This window comes from Lissotriton vulgaris, chromosome 5 (genome assembly GCF_964263255.1).
Source record: "Lissotriton vulgaris chromosome 5, aLisVul1.2, whole genome shotgun sequence".
Lineage (NCBI taxonomy): Eukaryota > Metazoa > Chordata > Amphibia > Caudata > Salamandridae > Lissotriton > Lissotriton vulgaris.
In genome coordinates this window covers 419,477,188-419,503,315 of record NC_141693.1, presented here as the reverse complement: position 1 = coordinate 419,503,315, position 26,128 = coordinate 419,477,188, and the positions used below count along the sequence as shown (strand labels likewise).

Sequence of the window (26,128 nt, the reverse complement as noted above, 5' to 3'; positions counted from 1 at the left end):
CTTCTTATAATCAAGTTTCTATTCCTAGATAATATAGCAACCCCTCTGTGTTTTGAACCTTGTTTTGAGTGTGCTAATACCTTAAAGCCTAATTGATCCAAGAGATATCCCTGTGTAACCATAATATGAGTTTCTTGTATCAACATAAAGTCAACGTTCAACCGCTTTAATGAAACTGCAATCGTTTGCTTTTTCTGACAATCATTCAGGCCACTAACGTTCCAAGTTACTATACTAATTACCATTAGGTAATGTTGGACATATTACCGTCAGTATAATCAAAAAAACAAAAGTAAAACTTTTTCCTTCTCTTTCCCCTTCACAGATAGCAATTACATCTGATTCCAACTTCTGTTCAGTTATTATTATTTTGATCTTTTTCTGTGTGCAAAACATAATAAGCCATTCCCAAACCAAATCTGTATCACTCGTGCTTGTTCTTATCTGTCGTGCCCTGTCCCCCTTCGTCCCTCCCTCCCCCTCCCCGGACAACCCACCCCTGTGGTCCCCCCCTTAATGGCAAATAGGTCAATCCTGACCTATGTTTGACAGCCAGGGCCCCAGGGCCTCTTTCCCCCTCCCCCTTTCCTTAATTGTCTATTTCTCATGTGCTGATCCTGATTTTGTATCTTTTATCGCCCTTTTATACTAGTATTTATCTAGAGATCTCTTATTTATAAGCCTTTCGATTGACTTGTGCTAAAGCCATTGACTGGTTTTTCTGGCCCCTGCTCTCCTTCAGTGATGAGAGGTACTCCTGAGCCATTATCTCAGAATAGAACACCCTAAACTGCCCATTGCTTCCTACTTTGAGACGAGATGGGAACATCAAGTAATCTTCACACCCAACATTTCGGAAGGGAGTTATTAATTGTCTCATCCACCACCTTCTCTCAACGGTGGTGTGGCAGAAATCTGGCCGGGCAAAAAATGTAATATCCTTGTAGACTCTCTTAGCCCCTGGCTTTGCTTTGCTCATTATTTCCTCCCTTGCCAAAAAGTTCCCAATGTACACCAGTATTGCCCTTGGTTTGCCGATTGTACTCCCATTTTTCTGAACCAGAGGAAACCGGTGGGCCCGCTGCACCTCTTTTTCCCAATCCCATTTAGTATTTTCAGGGAATGCTCCTCTGAACAACTCCACCACAAATGCTCGAGCATCTTGCCCCTCCTGTCCTTCATCCACTCCAAGCAATCTTATGTTATTTCGCCTTTGCCTGTTCTCAAAGTCTTCAAGTTTCCATGTTGTTTTTTCCTGGTCTTGTTTGTCTACCTGGAGCTTCGCAACCATATCCTCCAACTTCCCAGTTCTATCCTCAACTTCTGCAACTCTGCCAGCCATGTCTGCGAATAGTTTGTTGAACTTTCGCAGTGACCCCTGTATGTTTTTATTAGCATGTCTAGCCCTTCTTCCTTCAGCTCTTGCCTCACTCTGCATTTGATTTAAAAAATCAAAGTTAGCGCTTGAGTTAGAGTTGGGGTTAGGATTAGAATTAGGATCAGGGTTAGAGCTAAAACCAAGTGATTGTTCAAGTTGATGAGGCACAGGACCTAAACCCTCAGGGTAAACCTGTGATGGAGCAGAGTAGTCCCAGTCTAGCTTTTGAGCTACTGCCCTCTGTGTTGGGCTTAACGTAGTACGAACTCTCATGTGTGACCTCCTCCTGGCGCTATTCGACTTGCGACGCCCCGGGGCCCCTTTTACCGTTGCTCACTCAGGTTCTGATGTTTCTGTCCCTGAGTTTCCAGTGTGGTGTTCTAGTGAAAGGGAGGCCTCATCTGAGTCTGATTCAGTTTTACCGCTTTCGCTTAATCCTGAACCCACATCCGTGTCAGAGACGCCTTCTTCATCATTGACTGAATAAAAGCATTCATCATTAGGTGAGCCTGGCAAAGTTATTCCTTGAACAAAGGAAGCCTCAGTAGCATGTTCCTCTCCATTATCTGCCTTGTCTTCTCTTAGGACCCCTAGGTCAGAAAGGCTCTTCACGTTGGGCACACCACCAATGTCTTGTCTTGGCAACTCATCGCCCATGATCATATTTGCAGAATTTCCACTTGCCCCTAGCTCAGTAGGTGTGGTTATATTAAACCCACTCGATGTCGCTGTCACTGCTCGTAAAGATACTGCCTCAGATGCAGCCTCAGTCAATGCTACAGTTATAAGCTCTTGTACTTGTATTTGAGCGTGTTCCTGAGCAACCCCTTTTTTAAGAAGCACCTCATTTCCTGGCAATGACCTTGCATCTTCGCCATCCCCCCGCGCCTGCCCTTGTACCTGGGTCTGTTCTGCTTGGGACCGCCGGTCATCATCTTGGTGAACGCATTGTTTCTCCGTAGGAGTAAGGACAGCAGCTCCTTCTGCCAGCACATCCTGAATGCTCGTACTCTGGGCTCCTGACGCTGAGGCCGTGGCCTGCGTGTCCTATATGGAACATATTCCGCGGGCACAGCGGTATGAGTATGCGTGTGGAACAAGCCAGTATTTGCGTCAATGGCAGGGAAGGTCACCCACGAGTAAAAAATCTCAAAAGGGTAAGCCACTTCCGCACTCACTACCATGATAACTGCCATGCCCTCCAGGGCTATGTTATAAGTCTGCAAATGATTGCGGACCGCAATGCGACTATGCTGTGGTATGTCAACGTCACCCATAACGACACAGTAAGAAAGTGGTACAATGAAGAATCTATGTAGCACAACTGGGTACTAATTCAAAAGGAACCCGTTTGAAAAGATTCAAGCTTGAAAGACCTATTTAACAACAGGTAGGTTTGTCCAACACCACTGTTATCCGGAAACAATAGCGAAGGGGTTAAGGACTGAATGAAGCACTACTCAAGCGTCATGTAATAAGACCACCAACGGTTGGGCGCCATGTCGCAGGGATTCTGCTCTTACACAGAACTGTGCATAGAGACTTGGAACCTCAGTGAATTAGGGTGTACCAAAACTCACCTTAGTATCCAAAATCCCCTACCAGACAAGCAATCAGTGCCTCATTGGTTCTTCCATACCCCCAATGATTAGACAACCCAGAACATGAACTTAGAATACCTCAGGTAACGTGGAACACATGACCACTCTTTCGTTATACTATCATACTACTCCAAAACGAGGAGTAGATGAAGACACGTTTCAAGTTTGAAATATTTATTTCTAGTGATGTGTTCTCATGCGCAGTATCTTAGCTAATGCAAGCAAACATATTATAAGCAACAAGGTTATCCACATAGTGAGCCGCTGCTGATTGCTCGCTGTTCACAGTGACGCTCTCTGCCTGGACGTTGTTGCTGCCGGGTGCCTCCGATCTTGTGTCACAGGTGAGAGATGGTGGTGGGAGAGTTGTCTGATCTTGGGCAGATCTTGGAGGAAATGCTACTCCTGCAGAGAAAACTTCGATCAAAGTAGGTTGTCGGAGTACCGTCTCTTTTTGTGTTTCAATCACTGTTACAGGCTCTGAATCAGTGAGCCGATCCTTAGCGCCTTTCTTAATCAGAAGCGCTTTTGCCTTCCTCTCCATTTCTTTCTCCCTTTTGGTCATACTCTCTGGCATTCTGTCGCTTTTCTCTGCAACTAGTATACCATCCTTCCATGTCGACATCTTTAGCCTCGATTTTGTTCTCAAGTTTTCCGCTGGGGCCCCGGGATCACTATGCACTGCAGTGTCATTTTCGTTCTCCTTCTCCTTTTCCCCCATCAAGTCTCTCAGCTCTTTCAACTCCCGCTGAGGTTTCGGGCCATTTTCGACTTAGAATGCTGCCAAGGAGAACTGTAATAGTACAAAGTCCCTATAACTTCAAATGCACCGCTTATGCACCCTTGAGCTTTCAGGTTTAATTTATACAACTGAGGCCGTCGCATGCTCCTTTACCATCGCAGTTGATCCCTCTAGTAGAATTCTTTCTCCTTAACCATTATTAATCAATATCGGTTAGATAATGCAGGATACAGCACCGATGAAGATCTGAAGGTATTATAGCCACAGGAGGAGAGGGAGAGTGTGACTATCCCTTATGGCCTGCCGGCGGCCATCTTGCCTTCCGTGCCCCAAAATACCCCTTTTATGGTACGCTGTATGTCACCTTCAATTAAAAGGACTATTTCATAAAGTCTATCAGGGGGAGCTACTCTGGTATCAGCTGTCTCCACAACAACATATCGGTCAGTCGCTGTCACCTTCAGTAGTGGACGCAGGGCCTCTCGCACAAAGGTAATATCCGCCGCGCTGTCCAACGTCAGCACCCATGTCTGATTCCGAAGCTGCGTTCTCACTATCTGTGGCATATCTCGCTGTTAAAGCGGCAAATTTCTTCTTCTGAAACTGGGGTATTTTCGGTGTTGACACGTCCTGCTTGCCTTTACCGTCTTTCAGGCGGGGCTGGTCGAGTCCCTGCTGGCCATCCCGACCTCTGCCGCCTCCTCCACCACCCGTCGATGAGGCCAATGAGTCCTGAAAAGAACGAGGAGAGTGTTGTTCAGAAACCTGAAAACGATCAGGTGATTTTATCGTTGCGCGATCGCGCAAGTCATAAACACGTTCTGTAGACGTAGGCACAGGAGATGCAGGATGTGACCCCTGCTTCTGTTGTTGTTGTTTACCCTGTTTTTTGTTCTTCTGCCAATTTTGCTTTTTAGCCTAGGGCTGTTCGTCCCTTTCTGACTTTTGCCCTTGGAGTTGCTTTCTCTCCTTAGTAGAGAAAGGCTTGACACCCAAACTATTACGGCCCACAGTCTTATTAGCAGCCGTAATTATTCTCGGTAACTGTTGGGGTTTATCAGGAACAGCCTGCAACGCATTAGACACCTGAAAGCTTACAGCATCTCCCTTGACATTCGCAAGTACGAGATCAGAATCTACATCAAAAGTGCTGCATAGCCTCATTCCCAATTCAACCGCTCCCTCAGGTCCCTGCTCATCTTGAACACGTTTAATGACGAGGGAAGGACGGTAATTGACGGAGTGGCGAAGCATCTCGTATACACCGCCGCAAAAATCTTACCCCAGGACTCACAGTCACCAGCCTCCGGTATCAAGTCTTTAGGCAAACTAATTGTTAGAATCCTGTGTTTTTCAACAGGAGTCGTGTTAGGAAATACTGCTTCCAGCTGGTTAAATTTCTCGGCAAGCCAGAAAGGCATATCATCCTTATCTTGGGGAAGCTTGCCCATCACTGCATTAACCATCACAGGACTAAGTTTCATTCCGCTCGGTACGACTGGAAGCGCCGCAACACCTGGGGCCCCGCCCCGGTGATTGCAGGTAATGTATTGTACTAACAACCTAATAACGCTGATCGCGACTGTATGTAGGCGTCTTAGATCTGCAAGGGGACACGCTCCTGCTTGACGATGCGGTGTACATCCATCCAAAACAGGCCAAGTAGCGCCTGGATTGGACAAAGGACCTAACCTTGTTATTGTTAAAGAGTGGGGTAAGGCGCCATTAAACCAAACTCGGTGCTGCCAAGCATTAATGGGAACTTCCTGTGTCCTATATGGAACATATTCCGCGGGCACGGCGGTATGAGTATACGTGTGGAACAAACCAGTATTTGCGTCCACAGCAGGGAAGGTCACCCACGAGTAAAAAATCTCAAAAGGGTAAGCCACTTCCACACTCACTACCATGATAACTGCCTTGCCCTCCATGGCTATGTTATAAGTCTGCAAATGATTGCGGACCGCAATGCGACTATGCTGTGGTATGTCAACGTCACCCATAACGACACAGTAAGAAAGTGGTACAATTAAGAATCTATGTAGCACAACTGGGTAGTAATTCAAAAGGAAACCGTTTGAAAAGATTCAAGCTTGAAAAGACCTATTTAACAACAGGTAGGTTTGTCCAACACCACTGTTATCCGGAAACAATAGCGAAGGGGTTAAGGACTGAATGAAGCACTATTCAAGCGTCATGTAATAAGACCACCAACGGTTGGGTGCCATGTCGCAGGGATTCTGCTCCTACACAGAACTGTGCATAGAGACTTGGAACCTCAGTGAATTAGGGTGTACCAAAACTCACCTTAGTATCCAAAATCCCCTACCAGACAAGCAATCAGTGCCTCATTGGTTCTTCCATACCCCCAATGATTAGACAACCCAGAACATGAACTTAGAATACCTCAGGTAACGTGGAACACACAACCACTCTTTAGTTATACTATCATACCAGTCCAAAACGAGGAGTAAAGGAAGACACGTGCAAGTTTGAAATATTTATTTCTAGTGATGTGTTCTCATGCGCAGTATCTTAGCTAATGCAAGCAAACATATTATAAGCAACAAGGTTATCCGCATAGTTACTATTCCATAAAATACAATGAGAAAAAGCATGTTAAAATGCTAAAAGGAAGAAGGCTAAATTACACCTCAGTCTTACCCTCCCTTGCTAGTATATTATATTATATCTACAGAAGGTCTCTTTGGGTTTACAAGGACGGCCCCATACCTCTGGTCCTAGTAGAAAGGTATCACATCATTTTCTACACCAGCTCTCTGCATGCAAATGTTCTCCAACTGTGTGTGCATGCTTTGCACAGGGCATTATTAAACGTGCCAAAATCAGAGGTGGCCACAGCTGTATATGCATATGTATTATGTCTAAGACGTGCGCTGATCAGACCGAACAACAGCCACTGTGTTGAAATAACCTTGAAAGCCTCGGCACTCACTGTTCAGTCATAGTTTACCAAGCAAAGCTGATACAATAGGAAAACATATTATTCTTGTGTGAAGCAAAATATTCTGCTAGACTCTAAACATTTATAATATTATGTGCCGCGTGCAAAAGCAGCAGAAAGGAAAAATGGCGTTCAAACTTCTAATAAGCTCATGCTAACTTAACACAGTGTAAAGGCAAAGCCCATCTCCATGACACTATTTATCACTACTTTGAAGATGTCGCAGGCCGGTCTCTTCCTCTGATATTTACAATCTAACAAGCCGTTGAGTAGGCCCTTTATCGTTATGCAATAGGTCTCAAAATTGCGAGAGTTTAAGCTATTAAATGATAATGCCTTTTATTTATGTTTTAAAACCGAAAAACATCAATAAAAGGCATTGTCATTTACAATGCCCATAGCTCAAACTCACGTGAATGCGAAACCTATTGCATTGCAAATGCCTGTTATACTACCACTTCACTACACTAAGGAGCCGATTACGATGCGGCCCGTAAAGGTTCCGACCGACAGTCGGAGCCTTCTGGGCCACATCGTATTCGGCCCCTCAATTTACTCTGTGACCGCCACATTACAATGCTGGTGTTTGGAAACTAAACCGGCCGTTCATTCCGGCCGTCTTCCCAGGGGTTCCTGGAACCTGCAACTCGTAATCCCAAATGGCAGGCCTTTTTCGCCCTCGGGGTTAAGATGCGCAGTTTCCGGCATGGTTTCCTTGCCGGTCTGTCCGACATGGAAATCATGTTGAAAAGCGTGTTTGGGGGGCCCCAGCAGGGCCATCTTGGGTGCGCAGCCTCTGGTTGGGACCCGAGGGGGCACCAGAGGGGGCACTTTTAGTGCCCCCAGTTAATCCCTGCACCCTGTGGCAGGCACCTCGAGAGGTGCCTGCCACAGGGTGCAGGGATAAACAGCACCTCCCATTTCCCTATGGGAGCATGCATTATGGCTGGTTTACGGCCGCAATGTATGCTCCCATAGAGAAATGAAGGAATGAGACCGAACAATGTTTGGTCACAAATGAGGCGGTCGACCTGCCAACCAGAGGTCGGTTGGTCCCAGGACCAAGACGTGTCAGGTGGATTTCGGAAATTAGCCCCTAAGTGTTTAAACACTTAACAAAACAATCCCATTTTAAATTTAGATTCCTTCTTGCTTTACACAATTAAAATCAATAGAACTTTAACTCTAGACTCAATACAGACATTTTTCCTCAGATTTTAAGAACTACTCTTAGATTCTGTCCATTTTTACCTTTAATTCTATTACAGCTGTCCCGACATTCAGTCCATTAGTCAGATTCAAAACGGCTTTTAAATCAAATTAAGCACAACTGTTTTATCAAAATAATTCCAGCTTTGTCTTCGTAAAAGTCCAGTTTTATCCTCATATTTGCTCAACCTGTGCTCCAGATTCAGCTTTGTCTCAAGATAAGTTCAGATTCAGCTTTGTCTCAACATAAGTTAAAACGTACGTTTTAGGGCAGTCCAGTTTCAGTATTAAACTGAAAGTAGATTTAAATTCAGATTTAGTCTAGATTCCACTCAAGGTTCAGTCCAGATTTACTAACAAATAATTCAAAATAACAATGTCCCCTTTTCAGTGCCTCATTACTCCCAGATTAACACCAGCTGTAACATTAAATTCAGTCCATCACAACCCTATATTTGGTATAATTTAAGTATAGATTCAGTCCATCTGTACCATGAGATGAGATTTTGCCATACTTTACCTTGGAGTCAATTAAATAACATAACAGATTTAGAATAGCATTCTCTTTACCCCCACGTATGGTCCTCCTCATCTCAGTACTAACCCAGGAATCATGTGAGCTGACTAGCACGAGCGAGATTTGTCGTCCCCTGCTGTGATTTTCTAATTCTGGTGGTGCCCACCATTTCCAGTAGGGCCGGTTCTAGGATTTTCGAGGCCCTGGGCCAAAAGGGAATATGGGAGGCCCCTCTAATTTACATAAGTGATCCCTTGCAAGGAGGCCATTCAGAGACACTGCTGGATGCTCATTGGCCAGCATTTTAGTGCCCCCACAGTTTTTAACTTTCAGCCCAAAATCAATTCTCACACCCTCAGCCCGATAGGTGTGAGAATTGCTTGGGCTAAAAGTTAAAACTGTGGGGGCAGTAATATGCTGGACAATGGGTGTCCTGCAGTGTCCCTGAATGGGTCTCCTTGCAATTGAAACAAGAGGAAGCGTCTTCCTCCCCTAGGCCTCCAGACACCATCCCTGAGAGGTCCAGGGAGCGGGCCCCTCCCCTGGACGCTAATTGCAAGGAGACACCTTTCTTCCAAATTGATTTCTAGGGAAACAACAGGACACACCACCGGTGCGGACCCATGCTGATGGGCTTAGTGCGAGGCCCTGGGCAGCTGCCCACACTGCCCATGCCTAGCTCCGGCCCTGGTTCCCAGTACTAACCATGGAGGCCTTCCTGCCTCCAATACGGATCGCTTACACAAGACAATCAAAACAAAGTAAAACAAGCACAATTAGCTCCTAACAATCCCTCCCACCCTATTTACTTCCTGTTTTTCGTTCCTGTCCTCCGGACTGATGATCGCTTTTGAGTTGGGGAGAATAATAAGTCAGGACCCACAGGTACCCGTCTCCCTTGAGGCCAGCTTTTGCAGCCGCTTGTTGCTTTGTCTGATTGTTCTCTTCTTCCTGCCCACGTGCCATAGATTTGCTGCCTCTTGAGTAGATTTTCCACTCGAGCTGCAGCAAAATCTTCTTGAATGGCTGCACGTTTTGCCATTTGCGCTGATTTTCAGCACTACTCATGCTATTCTTGCTAAATTGCAGCACGAGCTGCGTATTATCCGCCAGTTGGCGTAATTCCGCAGAATCTGACTGATCTTTTCTATAACTCTGCAGAATTCCACAGAGTGAAATGCAGCGATTTCCAACATGTTGCACCAGTCCTCCCACAACGCAATGTAGTACATAGACTCTAATTTACCTACAAGTCAGTCATTTTTCAATGTAGATTACTCCCATTTTAATTATTTTAGAATTTACAAATTGCTGGATTAGCGCTAGAAATCTCCTCGTACTTGTTTCATGGTTTTACCATTCATGCAAACATGCCGCTGCTAGGTACTTGGCCAGCTTTTCTGTACCTCTCTGTCCCGTAGGCAGGGCTTTAAGTGGGCCGGGTCTGAGCACCGGCAGTCTTGACTTGTTGTAGGTATGATGTTACTTGTTATATCATCAGGGCCGGACTGAGAACCAAAACCGGCCCTGGCAAAGTGCTCGGCCGCCGCCCCCTCCCCACTGGAGGGGGGGGGGGGGGGGGGGGAAGGTTGGAGGTGCCGCCGAGCGCTTTGCTAGGGCCGGACCCCACCTGCAAAAACGGCCCTGTAACAAAATCGGCCCCAGGGTCTCAAAACCGGCCCCCACCCTTGCAGCGCACCGGCGGATTGTCCGGTGCCCGCTATAGCCAGTCCGGGCCTGTATATCATATTGCGGCCCCCGGGGGAATGCAGGTCGGCAGACTAGTCTTCCCCCGGGGTGTTCGCGCGAGGACACGGCAGGCGGAAGTTAGGTCAGGGGTGGGAGGGGTTAGATAGGAGGCTATTTTAGGGGGACAGGAGAGGAGCAACTTCCTTTTACTGTCCCCGGTGCCTCAGGGAAGAGTTAGGATTTGAGCTTAGGCGGAGTGCTTTTCTAGGTAGGCGGAGTGTGAATTAGTGATTGGTGCGTCGTTCTGGTGCCCCAGGACGGTGATTAGGCTAGTTTCATACTGCGCAATTAGGTTGGGTGTGATTTAGAGTTTATTTACTTAATTCGGCGCAGGTGCTTCGGGCGGCGAGCGAATGGGCTGCTATACGTCACGCATCTTGCGGACGGAACGAGCGGGTGCCGAACCTCACGCATCTCGAGGAGGGCGTTTTTTGACGATTTCCACATGGCTGTCCCTGACGCTGAGGCGGTGAGGGCTGCATTGCTTGTACTTGGCCGGGCTGGGAGGGCAGATCTCCCCCAGCCCGGTGTCCTGGACCAGGCTTGGGTCGGCATGGCCCGCCCGACCAGGTCAGCATCAGCGGGGGTGGCTGCAGTGGTGGCTGCCTGCATGGATGAGCCTTCTGGGTCTCGGGAGGGGGGGCCCAGGAGAGGGAAGGCCAGGAAGCCGCAGGAGGCCCCCAAGAAAGGGGGGAGAAGGTTGAGTCTCCCTGCCAAGGTAGGGGCAGGGGAGGTGGTCACGGAGGAGGAGGAGGGGGCCGTGGGAGGGGGGGCTAAGGGCCCCGAGTTGGCAGTTGGGGAGTACGTGCAGGGCCAGGCTCCACTGGCGTCGCAGGCCAGGCTGTCCAAGAGCTTGAGCCAGTTGGCGGGGAACGGGGAGAGCAGCGACGGCAGTGGGGGGGGGGGGACTCTGATGAATGAGAGGTGGCTGCTGGGGAGGATTTTGCCCTCATGCTGTCCGGGGAGGAGTCTGGGGGGAGGTTAGTTTCACCGTCGTTGAGCAACCGGTCGACCTTTCGGGGGGCCGGAAGGGGGTGGTGAAGTCCCAGGGTTCCAAGGGCAAGGGCCCCCTGAAGGTGCAGCAGCGCGGCGGGGCAGGGCAGGGGGCGGGAGGTGCTGCGGCACCCTTGCCCGGGAAAGGAGGCCTGGGGGAGCCAGGGCAGTCATCTATGTTCGACCGGTGGGCCCAGATGACCGAAGAGGAGAGGGCGAGGGACCAGCGACGTGTCATTGAGGAGTATGAGAGGGAGTGGCAGCGCCTATGTGCCACCAGGGAGGAGAAGGCGGGAGGGGTGCCCAAGGGTGATGGGGCCCAGGCACCAGGGCGTGGCAGGGGGGTCGGCCGGTGACCAAGGTAGGGGGGCCCCTGGGGCGCAAGGGCAGTGGGTCTGGGTGGAGAGTGCAGGGACTGCCTTGATGGATCAGAGACCTGGTGGCACCGGGGCCTCCCCGAGCGCATACGGCTCGGGGGGGAGGGGTCAGGCCAGCAGGGTCAGCTGGCAGAGACCAGGGTGGGCCGGCGGGGCGCAAGACGGCCTCCAAACGCCGGGACAAAGAAGCAGGGAGGTCCGCGGCGGCCTGCCCTCCACCTAGAGATCGGGCACCGTCCATGTTGGAGTGTGAATTTACGCCTGGTGTGAAAGGGAAGGGTGCTAAGAGTGTCGTGACTGAAGTGGTGCCGCTGGATGTTCAGGATGAATGGTTGGACTATGAGGATGAGGAGGATGAGTTGGAAGAGGGTGAGTTGCGTGAGCCTGGACGTGGGTGTAAGGCCAGAGGGGCAGCGACCAAGGTTGGTGCTTTCCAAGAGGCATGGGATGGCGCCAGTCGGGCCACCAGAGGGATGTCGAGGCCGGCGGACGCATGGCGACAGGAGTGGGAGGCTCCTGCAACTTTGTCAGGTGAGGGCCCTTGGTGGGACGCCTGGTTGGATGGGGGAATTGGGGGGAGAAAGAAGCCCTGCCGGTCGGTGGGGGTGGGGGTGGGGGATGGGTCTGTGCGGGCAGGAGCCCAAGGTGGTGTGGAGCCTGTGAAGGCCGGTGGGGGTAAGCAGGTCGCGACGGCCAGCGCGCAGACTGACAAGGTGGAAGACCTGGAAGGGAAGGAGGAGGGAGTGAGTGGGGTGGAGAAGCTGAGAAAAAAGTTGCCGTACATGGGGCTGGCGATGCCCCTGGGGTCACATTTGTCAGACAAGACTAAGGCGAGGATTTGGAGGCACGAATATGTGGATGTGTTTAAGCTCCTGCACAGGGAGATTCAGGCGAAAGAAGGGTCTAAAGAGGAGGAATGGGAATTGACCAAGCGGCCGAGGGTGCCGGTTACAATGGAGAATTGGACGTCTGCCTTCCTGATTTATGCGAGTATCTATTGTGAGAAGTATGGGGATCGGCTATTGCTTTGTTCAAATATATGGATGTGATAAGGAAGGCGCAGATTCATTTTGGGGGTTTTGCTTGGTTGAGCTACGACGAGGAGTTTAGGGCTAGGGTCAGCGTTAACCCTGACAAGCCGTGGGGGGATGTGGATCAGGAGCTTTGGATTCAGTGGATGTCCTCGACGCAGGCGGCGGCGTCTACCCATACGGCCAGTGGTCTTCCGGTCACGTATCGGTCTTTTCAGCCTCGCCCCGCCCAATCTGGGGCGGGTAACCAGGGAGCTACAAGTGGACCGGGGAGCCAGCCTGTGTGGTCTGGCTCAGCAGGACAACAGTACAAGCTGGTCGCTTCAGGGGCCTGCTGGGGGTTCAATAAAGGTTTCTGCAACCGCCCCTCTTGTAAATTTAAACATGAGTGTTCAAAGTGTGGGGGGCGTCACCCGGTCACGCAGTGCCCACCTTGGCTACGCCGTCAGAGCAGTGAAAATTTGCCAAGGGTAGGTGGCAGCCTGGGCCGAAGGCCCCGTACTCCGGTTAGGGTGGAGGCCATGGGTCCTTGGCTCTCCCGGTACCCTGATAAGGAGGCGGCGTTGCGTTTGTATTGGGGGTTTGTGGAAGGTTTTCGGATTGGTTATCAGGGGCCCAGGGAGAGGCGTTGGGCTGAGAATTTGCGGTCTGCTTAGGAGTTGCCGCGGTGGTGGCGCGTAAGTTGGAGAAGGAGGTTTCGGAGGGCAGGATTGCAGGTCCTTTTTCGGATTGGCCACTATCAGATCTCATTGTATCACCTTTGGGGGTGGTGCCCAAGAAGGAGAAAGGGGAATACAGGTTGATCCATCACTTGTCTTGGCCGGAAGATGGGTTGGTGAATGATTTAATTGCTGAGGAGGACTCTAGAGTATTGTACGCTTCGGTGGACGATGCCATTGGGTTGGTACGGTCCTGCGGGAGGGGGGCTGAGTTGGCCAAGTGTGACATCAAGTCGGCCTTTCACCTTCTTCCCATTCATCCGGCGGATTTTCCTTTATTGGGTATGCAATTTGATGGGGCCATCTTTGTGGACATGGTGTTGCCGATGGTTTGTGCAATTTCCTGCGCGCTCTTCGAGACTTTTAGCTCCTTTTTGCAGTGGGCCTTCGTGGACCGCAGTGGGCACCGGCTGGTGTCTCACTATTTGGATGACTTTCTGTTTGTGAGAACTGGACGTTCTGGCGAATGTGGTCGGGCTCTGCAGCAGTTTCAGTTGTTGGCACAAGACTTTGGGGTGCCGTTGGCACCAGAAAAGACGGAAGGGCTCAGTTGTTGTCTGACATTCCTTGGTATTGAATTGGATTCGGTGAGTTGGCAGGCGCGTTTACCGGTGACGAAGGTGGCTGAGATGCAAGATGCTTTGAGGGGCGCCCTGAAGGTTCAGAAACTGGATTTGAGGTCGGTGCAGCATTTGCTGGGGTTGTTGAACTTTGCTTGCAGAGTGGTGAGGGCTGGGAGGACGTTTTGTAGGCGGCTCGGCATGGCCATGTCGGGCGTGGCCCTCCCACATCACAGGGTCAGGATCACGCTGGGGGTCCGGTCAGACTTACGGGTGTGGCTGGTTATCCTCGAGGACTTCAATGGCGTGTCTTTGGACTTTGTGCGGGACAGGATGGTGTGGCAGGTTCAACTCTACTCGGACGCGGCGGGGGCGGCTGGTTTCGGAATTTTCTGGGACGGTCGCTGGTGCGCAGAACGGTGGCCGGGTCACTAGCTGCGTCAGGGCAGGAGCATTGCGTTCTTGGAGTTTTTTCCCTTGTTGGTGGCACTGCTGGTCTGGGGCCCGGAGTTCAAGAACAGGTCTGTGTTGTTTCATGTGGACAACATGACGGTGGTGGACTTGGTGAACAATCAGAAAGCGAGGGATCTGAGGGTGCTGCGCTTGCTGCGAAGCTTCATGCTGCTGTGTCTGCATTACAATGTGCTGTTTCGCGCGCAACATGTGCCTGGCGCAAGTAACGAAATTGCGGATGCGTTAGCTCGTTCGCAGTGGCAGCGCTTCAGGGAGCTGGTGCCGGGAGCGGAGGCTTGCAAGACCAAGGTGCCGGAGGGTATCTGGGCATGGGGGGAGTGAGAGTGGTTGGTCTGGTGGAGAGGTCTTTGGCGGAGTCTACTAGGCGGGCGTACAGATTGGCTTGGAGTGAGTTTGGAAATTTTGTGGGCCTGGGGACGGATGTGGTGAGTTTGCCAAAGGAGGAGTGCGAACGGAGGGTGGTGCACTTTGTGTTGGATTGCATGGATAGGGGGTTGTCGCAGGCAACGATCGCTGGCAAGTTGGCGGGAGTGTCTTTCTACTGCATGGTGTATCTGGGTTTTGATCCGGCTAGTTCGGATCTGCTGAGCCGAATGTTGAAGGGTTGGGGGAGGGTGCGGGCAGAGTTGGGTGGGGGGGAGTTGCCTAGAGAGGCGGTCACGTTTGACTTATTGAAAATGGTTTTGCAGGAATTGGACTTTTGTTGCTATGACGGGGTGGAGGTGGCGCTGTTTCGCCTATGCATGATCTGGATGTTTTTTGGAGCGTTTCGGGTGTCCGAGCTGCGTGTGGATGGGTTGCGATTGGGCATTTGGTTGGGGCGGTCCAAGACTGACCAGATGGGGCGAGGCAAATGGGTTTGGTTGTCTGAGAGTGGGTGTGCAGGCGTGTGTCCGGTGCGGGAGTGGCTGAGTTTTTGGAAGAAAGTGCAGAGGACGGAAGGGGAAATCTTTGTACATGCGTCACGGAAGCGTTTGACGTCGGGTCAGTTATTGGCGGTATTACGGATGGCTTTGAGGAGGTTGGGCAGGGATCCGGCTCGGTTTGGCACGCATTCCTTTCGAATTGGGGCGGCTACGGCGGCGGCGGGTTTGGGTTGGTCGTGGGAGGAGATCAGGAGGATTGGTCGCTGGAGGTCGCGGTGCTGTGAGCGCTATGTGCGCAAGTGAGGGCGTGGGGCGCAATGCTTGGACGGCTGTGCTGCTTGGCGTTTTTCTTGTCATGCCTTGGTACTAATATCCTTTTCTTCGTAGGTTGTGTTCATGGACCGGGGGCCAAGACGGTCACTTGGGTCGTGGGGCACTCTTTTGTGCATTGGGCTTCGAAGTATGCTGACAGGCAGGGGTTCGGCCGTAGCCTGGGCCTGAGGAGCAGCCATCATGAAGTTCAATGGTGGGGTAAGAGCGGAATGAGATGGGGTGAACTGTTGCCGTGGCTGACAAAGAAAGTGTCGCGGCTGGGCTGCCCGGACATGATTATCGTCCACCTGGGGGAAAAGGACTTGGTGAAACAATCGGGGGTGTCACTGTTGCATTTGATGCAGAGGGACTTGGAGGTGATGAAGCGCAATCTGGCTGGCGCCTGCATTGTGTGGACGGAATTTGTGCCACGGAGGATTTGGAGGGGTGCACTCAAGGCTGCGGCCGTGGAAAGGGCCCGCAGGAAACTAAACAGGGCTATGAGACTCTTTTGTGCGGATCGGGGGATTAAAGTGCTGGCTCATGTCGGGCTCCAACTGGAACAACCTCTTCTTTTCAGGGACGACGGCGTGCACCTTTCTCACATGGGAAATGCATTTTACCTGATGGAGCTGCGGGACTTGATTAGTTGTCTATGGAATGAGTCAATCTGGTGTAGGCGGGACTGAGTTTGAAAGGTGCACGCTTGGTGGGGCAGGTAACCGCCCTCCGGGGGTTCCCTGGGTGGCGGGAACTGGGAGGGGTGGGGAGTCCATGACGGGCAGAATCACCCTTACAGGGAGGGGGTTACAGGCGCAGGATGGGAGAGAGTGGTAGACAAGAGTGCGATGGATGGAAATGACCGAGGAGTCGGAAAGTGGGAAGGGGGAGTGAATGAGATGCAAAGAGGTTGTGGTGTGATTTGGTAATGGCTGGTGGAGCACGTGAGTGGATGACGGTTGAAAGGCAGGATGTTGGGGGGATTGTTAAGTTAATAATGTTATGTTATTGTAAGATGTCATGCCTGTCCTAATAAATGGCCTTTTACGCAAACTGATGCGTGGAGTGGTTATTGCGCGATGCGGCCCCCGGGGGAATGCAGGTCGGCAGACTAGTCTTCCCCCGGGGTGTTCGCGCGAGGACACGGCAGGCGGAAGTTAGGTCAGGGGGTTAGGTCAGGGGTGGGAGGGGTTAGATAGGAGGCTATTTTAGGGGGACAGGAGAGGAACAACTTCCTTTTCCTGTCCCTTGTGCCTCAGGGAAGAGTTAGGATTTGCCAGCCGCCCACCCTACATTGCAAAAGGGAGTTTGGTGCGGTGTTGTTGTAGTTGCCACGTTGGGCAACATGCCAGTTTAGGACAGGATGGCACGGGAGGGGTACGTTTCCGGGAACTGGGAGGGGTGGGGAGTCCATGACGGGCAGAATCACCCTTACAGGGAGGGGGTTACAGGCGCAGGATGGGAGAGAGTGGTAGACGGGAGTGCGATGGATGGAAATGACCGAGGAGTCGGAAAGTGGAAAGGGGAAGTGAATGAGATGCAAAGAGGTTGTGGTGTGATTTGGGAATGGCTGGTGGAGCACGTGAGTGGATGACGGTTGAAAGGCAGGATGTTGGGGGGATTGTTAAGTTAATAATGTTATGTTATTGTAAGCTGTCATGCCTGTCCTAATAAATGTCCTTTTACGCAAACTGATGCGTGGAGTGGTTATTGCGCGAAGGATGTGATGACAGAAACAGCAAAATACAAGTCGGGTGGCACACTATGCTAAGCACATATTTTTAGCTTACATGTTTTAAGCCACGCACCTAATTACATTGGCCACGCCCCTTTGAGAGACCCCCTCCCCAGTTTTTTCATCCCACTTTAATCCCTGCCCGTTTGGTTCAACTTCACCGTGCATGGCTGTGTACAGAGAGGAGAGAAATGTGAAACGATCAGACGTGATGCCTCCCCTCGCCTGCTTCAGTTTCCCAGTGCAATAGACATGCTGTTCCAGCCTCTGTTGACAGTAGACTGCAGTTAAACAGGAGAAAGGCACCCACGACTGATGCTTTTTCAGTTCCGACACGTGCCCCCTGGCTGATTCAAATATCAGCAAATCAGAAAGCAGTGCCGTTTTATTCAAATAAGAACTGCCTTTTGCAAAACGACAGCTGTGGAGTCTGTCCTCATAATTTACAAGTGTATAGACAAATAACGAATCCTGGATGTCCCAGAGCACGAGGCAGACGGGGGCTGATCTCTGGCGCTGGGCATGCGCCAGCTGTAATTTCCTGGAATGCGAGCCCGGTCTTAAGCACAAACACCAGCAACTGATCTAACTGACAAATCAAACCTGCAAGCCGAGTTATCTGTGCCGAGGTCGGTTTAAAGCATTTGCACACATTTCTTTAGTTTGAGCAAGCCGAGTTCACGGTGAGCTTTGACGGCTGTTTTAAGACCTGAACATTAAAGTTTGAATGTTTTTGTGGTGCTGTTACGCAGGAACGTTGAGACCAAAGTCAGCGCTATATTCTACAGATTATGAACGGGCAGCTCAGAATGGTCCTTTTAGGGTTAGGGTCAGTTAGGTTGGGTTGGCGCTCTGCATATCACACCCGCAAATGTGGTCCCCTTTACGCCCTCTTTCGGAAGTACTCCATTTCTAGATTTAGACCAATCACAGCCAAGATAAAGACCTCGAATGCCTTGCCCTCAGATTCAATTGTTACCCTTACCCATGGCCAATAAAATTATATGTCAGAAGAAAACCAGATTATGCGTCAGGGTTGACTAAATTATGTGGCACAGTGCGACACATTTTGTGATAGTTGTAGTCCATTATTTTGTAATTTTTATACCTGATAACAGATTTCACCCCATTAGTACCAATTTAACACCCCAAAACAGCAATAAGCAACTAAAAGCTGACCAGTCTACCTATGAGAACAGGGACTTCCGGTGCACAGGAATGCGAGTTGCCATGTTTTTAGTAACTTTTGATCCATATGAGGAAGATACAATGTTTTTGTTAAAATATGCAGATTATGCAGCAGATGGTGGGTTATGTGGCAAATGTGGAAAGTCCATAAATATGTTATAAAAACACCACGGCCACCAAATCACATAATTCTAGTGTCCCTTCCCTTACCCAAGCTTCAGCAGTACCCCCAGATCCAGCCTGACCTGTGCCGTCAATTTCAATCTTATTTCCCCCTGAGGTTCCACCAGGGGCGGCTCCTCCGCTAAGGCGGGAGAGCATCGCCCACTGCTTTAACCCTTTCCATGCTCATGACGGAACCGTTCCGTCACGAGCCTCGGGTGGGCTGTGCTGGTGACGGAACGGTTCCGTCACGGACCGCTCACCGCGCCTGCGCAGCGCAAATTCCGCGCCTGCGCTGACGTTCTAAAGAGCGGGCGGGGCCATGACGGCACCGTTCTGTCACATGCACAGCCCACTCGAGGGCCGTGACGGAGCGGTTCCGTCATGAGTACGGGAGCGCCGCGTGGCCCGCCTCCCCCTTAGCGCTGCGGCGGAATAGCCGCCGCAGCTAAGGGGTTAAGAGCAGATCAAAGTAAAAATAAAATGATAACAGAACGTTATCATTTTATTTTTAGTTTACCTTAAGCTCCATGTTGGGGCGGGCTCATGTGATGCCAGCAGAGGGAGGAGTGGTGGCTGCACCACAGGTGCACATGACGTTTTGGCCCGGCCGGCCAAATCATCATGTGCACTGTGCATGTTCTCCACAGGCTGTATTGTGCAGCCTGGGTGAAGAACATGCAAAGGCTCCACCCATCTGAGCACCGAACCACGGCACTCAGAACAATCACAATGCTGCTGAAAGGCAGCGTCGTGATTGGCTGGGAGAGTATCGAAGCCTGGTGCTTCCGTTTCTGAGAGAAGAGGATGGTCGGGAGGCTGCGGCGGCGTTCACAGGCAGGCCTTTTTTATTTTTTTCTCCCCCACACCACCGTCCCCTACCAGCCACCAATGGATTCCACCCAAAATTCACTTCTGGCTAAACCCTACTTTGCCACCAAATTTAGTCTGGTTCCGTCCAAACATTCCATGTAGCGTAACCATTCAGTAATTTGATTTACCCTCTCAGGTTCAATTCAATTTAAATATCATATCCACGTTACCTTTACCATCATGTTAAATTTAGAGTTACCTTCATATTCAAAACAACCTTACTCCCAAATTCAGAATTGTGTCCTACAATGTAAGTAAGGTTTAACTTCACATGCAAACCAAACATACACTAATATTTTATCCACTTTTTTCTTTCAATGAAATACAGCTCAGTTCAGTTCAATAAACTTTATTCGGTTAAAAACGAGTAACCATAAAAGTAACAAACATATAGACAAAATACAATGATTACAAGAGATACAATAATTACTTCTCATAAATAGTAGTGCAGTGAGGTAGGTCGATAGGGAGTCTAGGATGTTTCAATTTGAATTTGTTTCCTAAATTTAAAAACAGTTTTTAAATAATTTAAAATCACAGTAACAGTTAAAATCGTGTCCATTTTCTGTACTTCTAAAAAAGCTGGGCGGCATCTGGTTAAATTCATGTTTTTTAAGAAAGGGACTATGGTTTTCCTACGTATAGCAGTATAGAATTTACAAAAAAAGAGGATATGCATATCAGATTGTTGTGACGTGCCGTCACACAGACAAGCGGGCAAAATGTGATTCCAAGAGTTCATGGATGGAAAAGACACTAATCTAAAATATATACAAAATCTAAAACGGGTTAAAAGAAAACGATCATAATTAGTCATGGACAGGGATAAATATGGCTGTACAGTAATAGTCTCACAGAGGGTAGAAAGGTGAGAGTGTACTGTGGGTTTCAAGATTTCGACTCTCTTCCTCTTATCCAGCAAGTGGTTCAGGCAGATGGTTTTTAATGTCTTCCTGGGAATATTGTCCATTGTGGATGGGTCCGAGAAATATGAATGTAGACCAATCTCGGTCAAAAAGTGCTTAACATATCCCAGCCATTCCATTCTGTCCGCATGGTCCAAACTGAGGGTGTCACGTAGCAGGGCCCGATTCATAACACATTCGTTGGTAGTCCATACCCTGTGCCACAGTAGGATCGGTTGAATTCTAATAATATCCGTTATGTAGGGTTGGCCAAGTTCAGCGTGACAATTAAATGTAGCAGCACACTGAGGAACTGCTAGAACTCCCCTCAGAAATTTGTTCTCTACCAGCTGGATTTGGTCGACATTTGCATGTCCCCACAGACCTGAGCCATACATAGCCACAGACAAGCATGTAGCTTTATAAATGGTTAACATTTCCTTTATCGGTTTCCTGCCCAATTTTCTAACGAAATTCTGTAAAGCCATGATCGTTTTCATAAATAAAAGGGTTCTAGCCTTAATAGCGCTTGTCCAAGAACCTGACTCATGGAATAAAATGCCCAAATAAGAAAAGGTTGGGGTGTTATCCAGCGGCACATTATTTAAGAAGATACGCTTCATTAATTTACCTGGTTTTAGGCCACAATTCATTGTGAAGGTCTTGCTACAGTTTACTAGTAGGTCCAGGTTCAACATAAATTTCTCGAAGCTGACCACTAGTTTCTGCAGGGCACGTGGAGTGCGAGCCATGAGTACTGCGTCATCCGCATACATGAGCGCAGGGATTTCCCTCCTCCCCACCTCCCCACCTCCTCCCCCAAATACAGCTCTTTCCTCAGATTTAGTTCACCTTTACACTCAGATTCGACTCTGCGTTACTCTTACTCTTACAGTTCAGATTTGCCCAAAAAATCAATTTAGCTTACTTAAGAGTAAATCGAACTTTATTTTTTTCTGCAACTTTAAGACAACAGAGCTGTTTATTTTTAGGTTCAGTCACCCTGTGTACTCAGACTAGGTGTGAATGTAATATAATATTTAACAGTTTACCCTTAGATCCAAACCAGGTTTACTGTCCGTTTTAGTCCATGTGTTCCCTTCAATTTTACTTACTTTACTTTACTTTATTTTCATTTGTATAGCGCATAAATCACCCGAAGGTCTCAGAGCACTTTCAGAGGAAAGTCCTATCAGCAACCCAAACAAGACAGAGGCAGATCTAAAAGAGCCATGTTTTTAGCTGTCTGCGGAATCTCAGATAGTCAGGTTCCGTCCTAATCTGGAGGGGCAGGGAGTTCCATGCTTCAGGAGCTGTTTTACTGAAGGCTCTGTCACCGTTTCTGGCAATTCAGTAATGTTTTACCAACATAACCAGTCCAGCTTCGCTCTCAGCCTTGATCATTTTTACCACAAGATTCACTTCAGTCCTGCTTTACGCACACATTTAGGTTAGCTTTTTCATCTGGTCCAGTCTTTTTTTCTGGTTCATCATATCTTATCTATACATTCAGTATAGCTCTAGTTTCATATCCACCGCATCATGATATTAGTGAGACCCTGCCTGGCAGTTCGGGCTGGACTGTTCCCATGAGGAGCAGGGTCAAGACTGATTTGCATATGGCTGGGTCCAAACTGGGGTGGCATAGTGAGCAAAGAACAATGGATTAAACCCAGATCTCTCAACTGATGGTGAGCGGTTGAAAAGTTTTAGCTCTCCGGCCATCCATTTATCATCTTGTTGTGTTTTTTATTTTTGCCCTAAGAGACAAGGGTAAGCCCGGACATGGGTCCCTTGCTTGCTGTGCCACTGGATTCAAGCTAGCCTGGCTGAAACCCCCAAATTAGTTCCAGGATGCTTGTTTCTGGTCCAGAGAGGACCTGGCCTGGCAGTTCGGGCTGGACCGTTCCCATAAGGAACAGGTTCAAGACTGATTTGCATACCGCTGGGCCAAAACTGGGGTGGCATAGTGAGCAAACTAACGATCTCTCGACTGGGGAAGAGTGGTTGAAAAGTTTCAGCACTCCCTCCATCATCTTGGTTTACATGATATTAAGCTCAACCTTACATTCAGATCTCAGTATATCTATATGCTTGTACTGAGTACCACTGTACCACACATTAAGTAAGCCAGCATTCACTCCTCCTGTATCCTTAGACTGAGACAATCTTTACCTTTCTATTCACCTCATCTGTTTTTTTTACATTCACTCAATGTTTTCACTGATCCTTTAGCCCCAGTTCAGTGTTATCAGTAGAGCTAGTTTATTGTATTCTCTGATTTAACCCACCTAAGTCTACAGGTTTACTCGAGCTCCAGCACAGAACTGGGCTGAACTTCACCCCAGATTCAGTTCAACTTGAGTTTCAGTCTCTTAGTCCAGATTTTCTCCCTGATTTTGTGAAACCTTATTTTCATAGTGTATCCTAAAAAATCTCCTTACACTTAATAAAACAATGAAGCAGTAGCAACGAGTGTGAAATGGTAGTGGTACCCTTCGCTGAAGTCAGGGTGCAGGTGTACTCAAAGCAGAGGCAGGAGCAGTTCCTATAATGCATGGGAATCTAGTGTTCTACGCTGTGTTGAGTACATCATGTGGAGTCTGAGTCCAGAATGGTAGCAAACACGAACTATAAAATCTGTAGTGGTAGCCCATGCAGAGTGGAAGTCTGGGGCAGTGCCACATGCGGACCAACAGTCTTGGAAGTGCTGTGCGATTCCACGATGGCACCCCCTGAAGCCTTATGTTCACACTGCTGAGTGTGTGTTAAAAGCTGTGCCTCTACTGAGTATTACTCTGTTTAAGTATACAAAAAGTTGATGGGCGGAATACCTAAATTAATCTCCGCCACTGGTAATTACTGGGGCTGTATCCCAATCTATCGGTATTTTGCACACCATGTCACTTCAGTTTGAAACCAGCCATATACAAATCAGACGTGACCCTGCTTCAATGGCAACAGTCCAGCCCGAATCGCCATGCCAGACCCTCTCTGAACTGGAACACAAAACAAACTAGGTCTATTTCATCCTGATTGGGGCTCGTCAGTTGAGTGCACGTTGGTTCCAGTGAGTACAGGACCCATGTCTAGGTACACCCGCTCACTTAAAGTATTGCACTGATGTATACAAAAAGTGGTGGACGGTATGCTTGAATTAATGTCAGCCTCTAATAATTACTCAGAGACACATCCCAGTCCATCGTTACTTTTCCCCCCATTTCAACTCACATATGCAAATCAGTCTTGACCCTGCTCCAATAGGGACATTCCAGCCCAAACTGCCAGGCCAGGTCCTCCCTGAACCAGAATACAAGCAGGTTTAATCCATAGCAGACCACAGGCTGCAATAATGCCCCATGGTGTATGGCTCCAGAGCAGCTCCCGTGCGACCAGAACAAATGCCCCTTGCTGGCTGGTGAAAGTCCTCCCTTGAGTGCTCACTGGGCTAAGGAGGAGTCAGGGGCAGTGCCCTTACCAGGCGGCTGCCAGGCGTGGTGCCCATGCATGGATTCAGGGAGAAACAGCACTCTAGAGTTGGAATTCTGAGCAGTGCCCTGTGCTTAATGAGAGCGCACTCACCAAGTGAGGCACAGAGAGCTTTTTCAGAGTAATACTCCATGTGGAGAGCGACGCTTGAGGGGGGCCTTTCTCTCTGCGGCAGGAGTGGTACTTCTGGTGCTGGGTTTTGGGGCCGACGTCTGTTGCTGAACCCAGTGGGTGCTGTACTTACCCTTAACCAGTGCTTGAAATGGAAAAATAACAGTGCAGGTACTCTGTACCAGAGTAACTGATTGTTTCTGAGAAGTGCTAGTACTCTCGAATTAAAAGTATTAGATTTTTCTTGAGAAGTGCTGGTACTCTCCCTTTCAAAATAGAAAAAAGTGCTGGTAGTTAGTACCAGCCCATTTAAAGCACTGCAGCCTTAACAGACGAGCGCTATATGCCCCATGTGCAGCCTGAGTCTAGAGCCCTGGCTGTACTAAGTGAAGACAAGGACTACAACTACCAGAATGCATTGGTGCAGATCAACTCTGGACCAGTATACCAGTAAGTCTGAATCTGCTGGAGCTCGTTCTGCCCAGCCTCTTGGACTAACTCTTTAGAAGTTAGAGCTCGCAATGCCTTCGGGAGATATATCGTTTTTTTTGTTTAACTATTCCCGTGTTTCCACTTTGACCTAAAAATAACTCGTTTCAGGGCTCATGGTCCTTGGCGAGACGCCCGGCTCCCACGCTGCTGCTTCCCGGGCTCTGCTTCCGATGAGCGGAGAGTGACTCTGGAGGAGCCGGGGTGCAGGCAGGGTCTGGGCGAGCCAACTGGGACGTGCCAACCTCTCCCATCTTCGAAAGATTAAAAAAAAAAAGAGGGGCATTTCGGGTTTGACGATGTTCCGGGCTAGATATAGATCGCTTTTAATGCACTAAGACGAACTGTCTGTGGAAGAACAATAGATGGTCTTTGTCTGCAAAAATACCCAAATGCGGGACCGTTCCTCCTAAAGCGGGAAAGTGTCCCTTAAAGCGAGAGCCGGCACCTTAAGGAGGGACGGCGCCTCCTAAATAATCTCCAAACCTCGTAAAGGGAGACAGCCAAAGGGTAAAGGCTGCGAAGGCGGGGGTTGCCCTGTGATTGACTGGCCGGCCGGGGCAGCACTGGCCGCGAACAGCCTCCTGGAAACAGAGTGCGATCTGTGGGGGTTTCTTTCTAGCCACAGCTGTGCCACAGAAGCCAAGAGCCACGGGGAAGACGCAGCACTCGATGCCAAGAATGCCGCCCGCCGGCTAGGTGCACTCTGGACCGGCCGCAGCGCTCTCACGGGAGAGGAAGTGCTCCGTCGGAAGGTCCTGACAGCTGCGAGACTTCCAGCCCCCGCGGGAGCAGACAGGCATGGGGCTCTGCTGGTGTCACCGCTCCCCGCCGCGGGAGACAGCAGGTAACCCTCTGCACCACAGCGCGAGCCGCAGCTGCACCGTGCTGCCCGGCGTGTCATCCTCGCGCACGGCAGCCCCCCACAACAGCGTCTGCAGTTCACTTTCTGCCACAGGTTAGCTGACCCCTTCTTTCACCTCAGCACGCTGCTGAAACCTTGCGCATGACGTCGAGAGCGCGCGTATAAACTTCTAATCCCTTCCAAGTAGAACCCACTATGAAAACCATCCTGTCAAACCCCGTAGTGCACAGGCAGCCTCCAACGTCACTGCTACTGCCCACGTGCCAACATGGACCGGCTGGGTGCATTGCACCGCCGCTCCACCTTAATTGTGAAATGTCCTTTAATAATCATTGTTATTAAGGACTTTGTTCTAATAAGTGTATCTGAGCTGACTAGGTGCTACAACATCTAGACTGCATTGATTTGTTTTAAAGCAAAGCCCAGACATTGAAATTTGGCTGCCCGGAGACAATTCGGTGTTGCTCACCTCAGTTTATGTGACTATGGACAATTAGACACAATTTCCAGTGCTGGCCTTTTGTGTGACTTACTGTCGCATTCTGGGTGTTGTAGTCTTTGTTTGCTTTCATTGACCAAATTAGACCAACAGACTTCATAGCAATTGATTTGTAGCAGAAAGGTCCATGACTGGAAACAGTTTGCCTGTTGACAGGAAATAAATTGGCCAACAGAGGGGACTTAATAGATTAACACACAGCCAACCATTTGACGTCAATGACCACAGCACACAGGAACGTTGTGTCCTTAGGCTTAGACGGCCCTTGCAAGCTTTACGTCCTTAACTTTACTTCCTGGGTCACCAAAACCAAGGCATC

General features: G+C 49.4%; 1 protein-coding gene across 2 annotated transcripts in view; it reads left to right on the top strand.

The window, feature by feature from the left end:
• ARHGAP22 (Rho GTPase activating protein 22) overlaps window positions 1–26,128 on the top strand; it is a 441,023-nt gene that overhangs the window by 248,091 nt on the left and 166,804 nt on the right. Inside the window, exon 1 of one of the 2 annotated variants that reach the window (XM_086921795.1) lies at window positions 24,904–25,292. The exons of the other annotated variant lie outside the window; for it this stretch is intronic. Within the exon in view, the coding sequence (XP_086777921.1) occupies window positions 25,247–25,292 (46 nt within the window). The 5' untranslated portion in view covers window positions 24,904–25,246. Of the gene's footprint in view, window positions 1–24,903; window positions 25,293–26,128 lie in introns of those variants that run through there. 2 annotated transcript variants of the gene reach the window in all.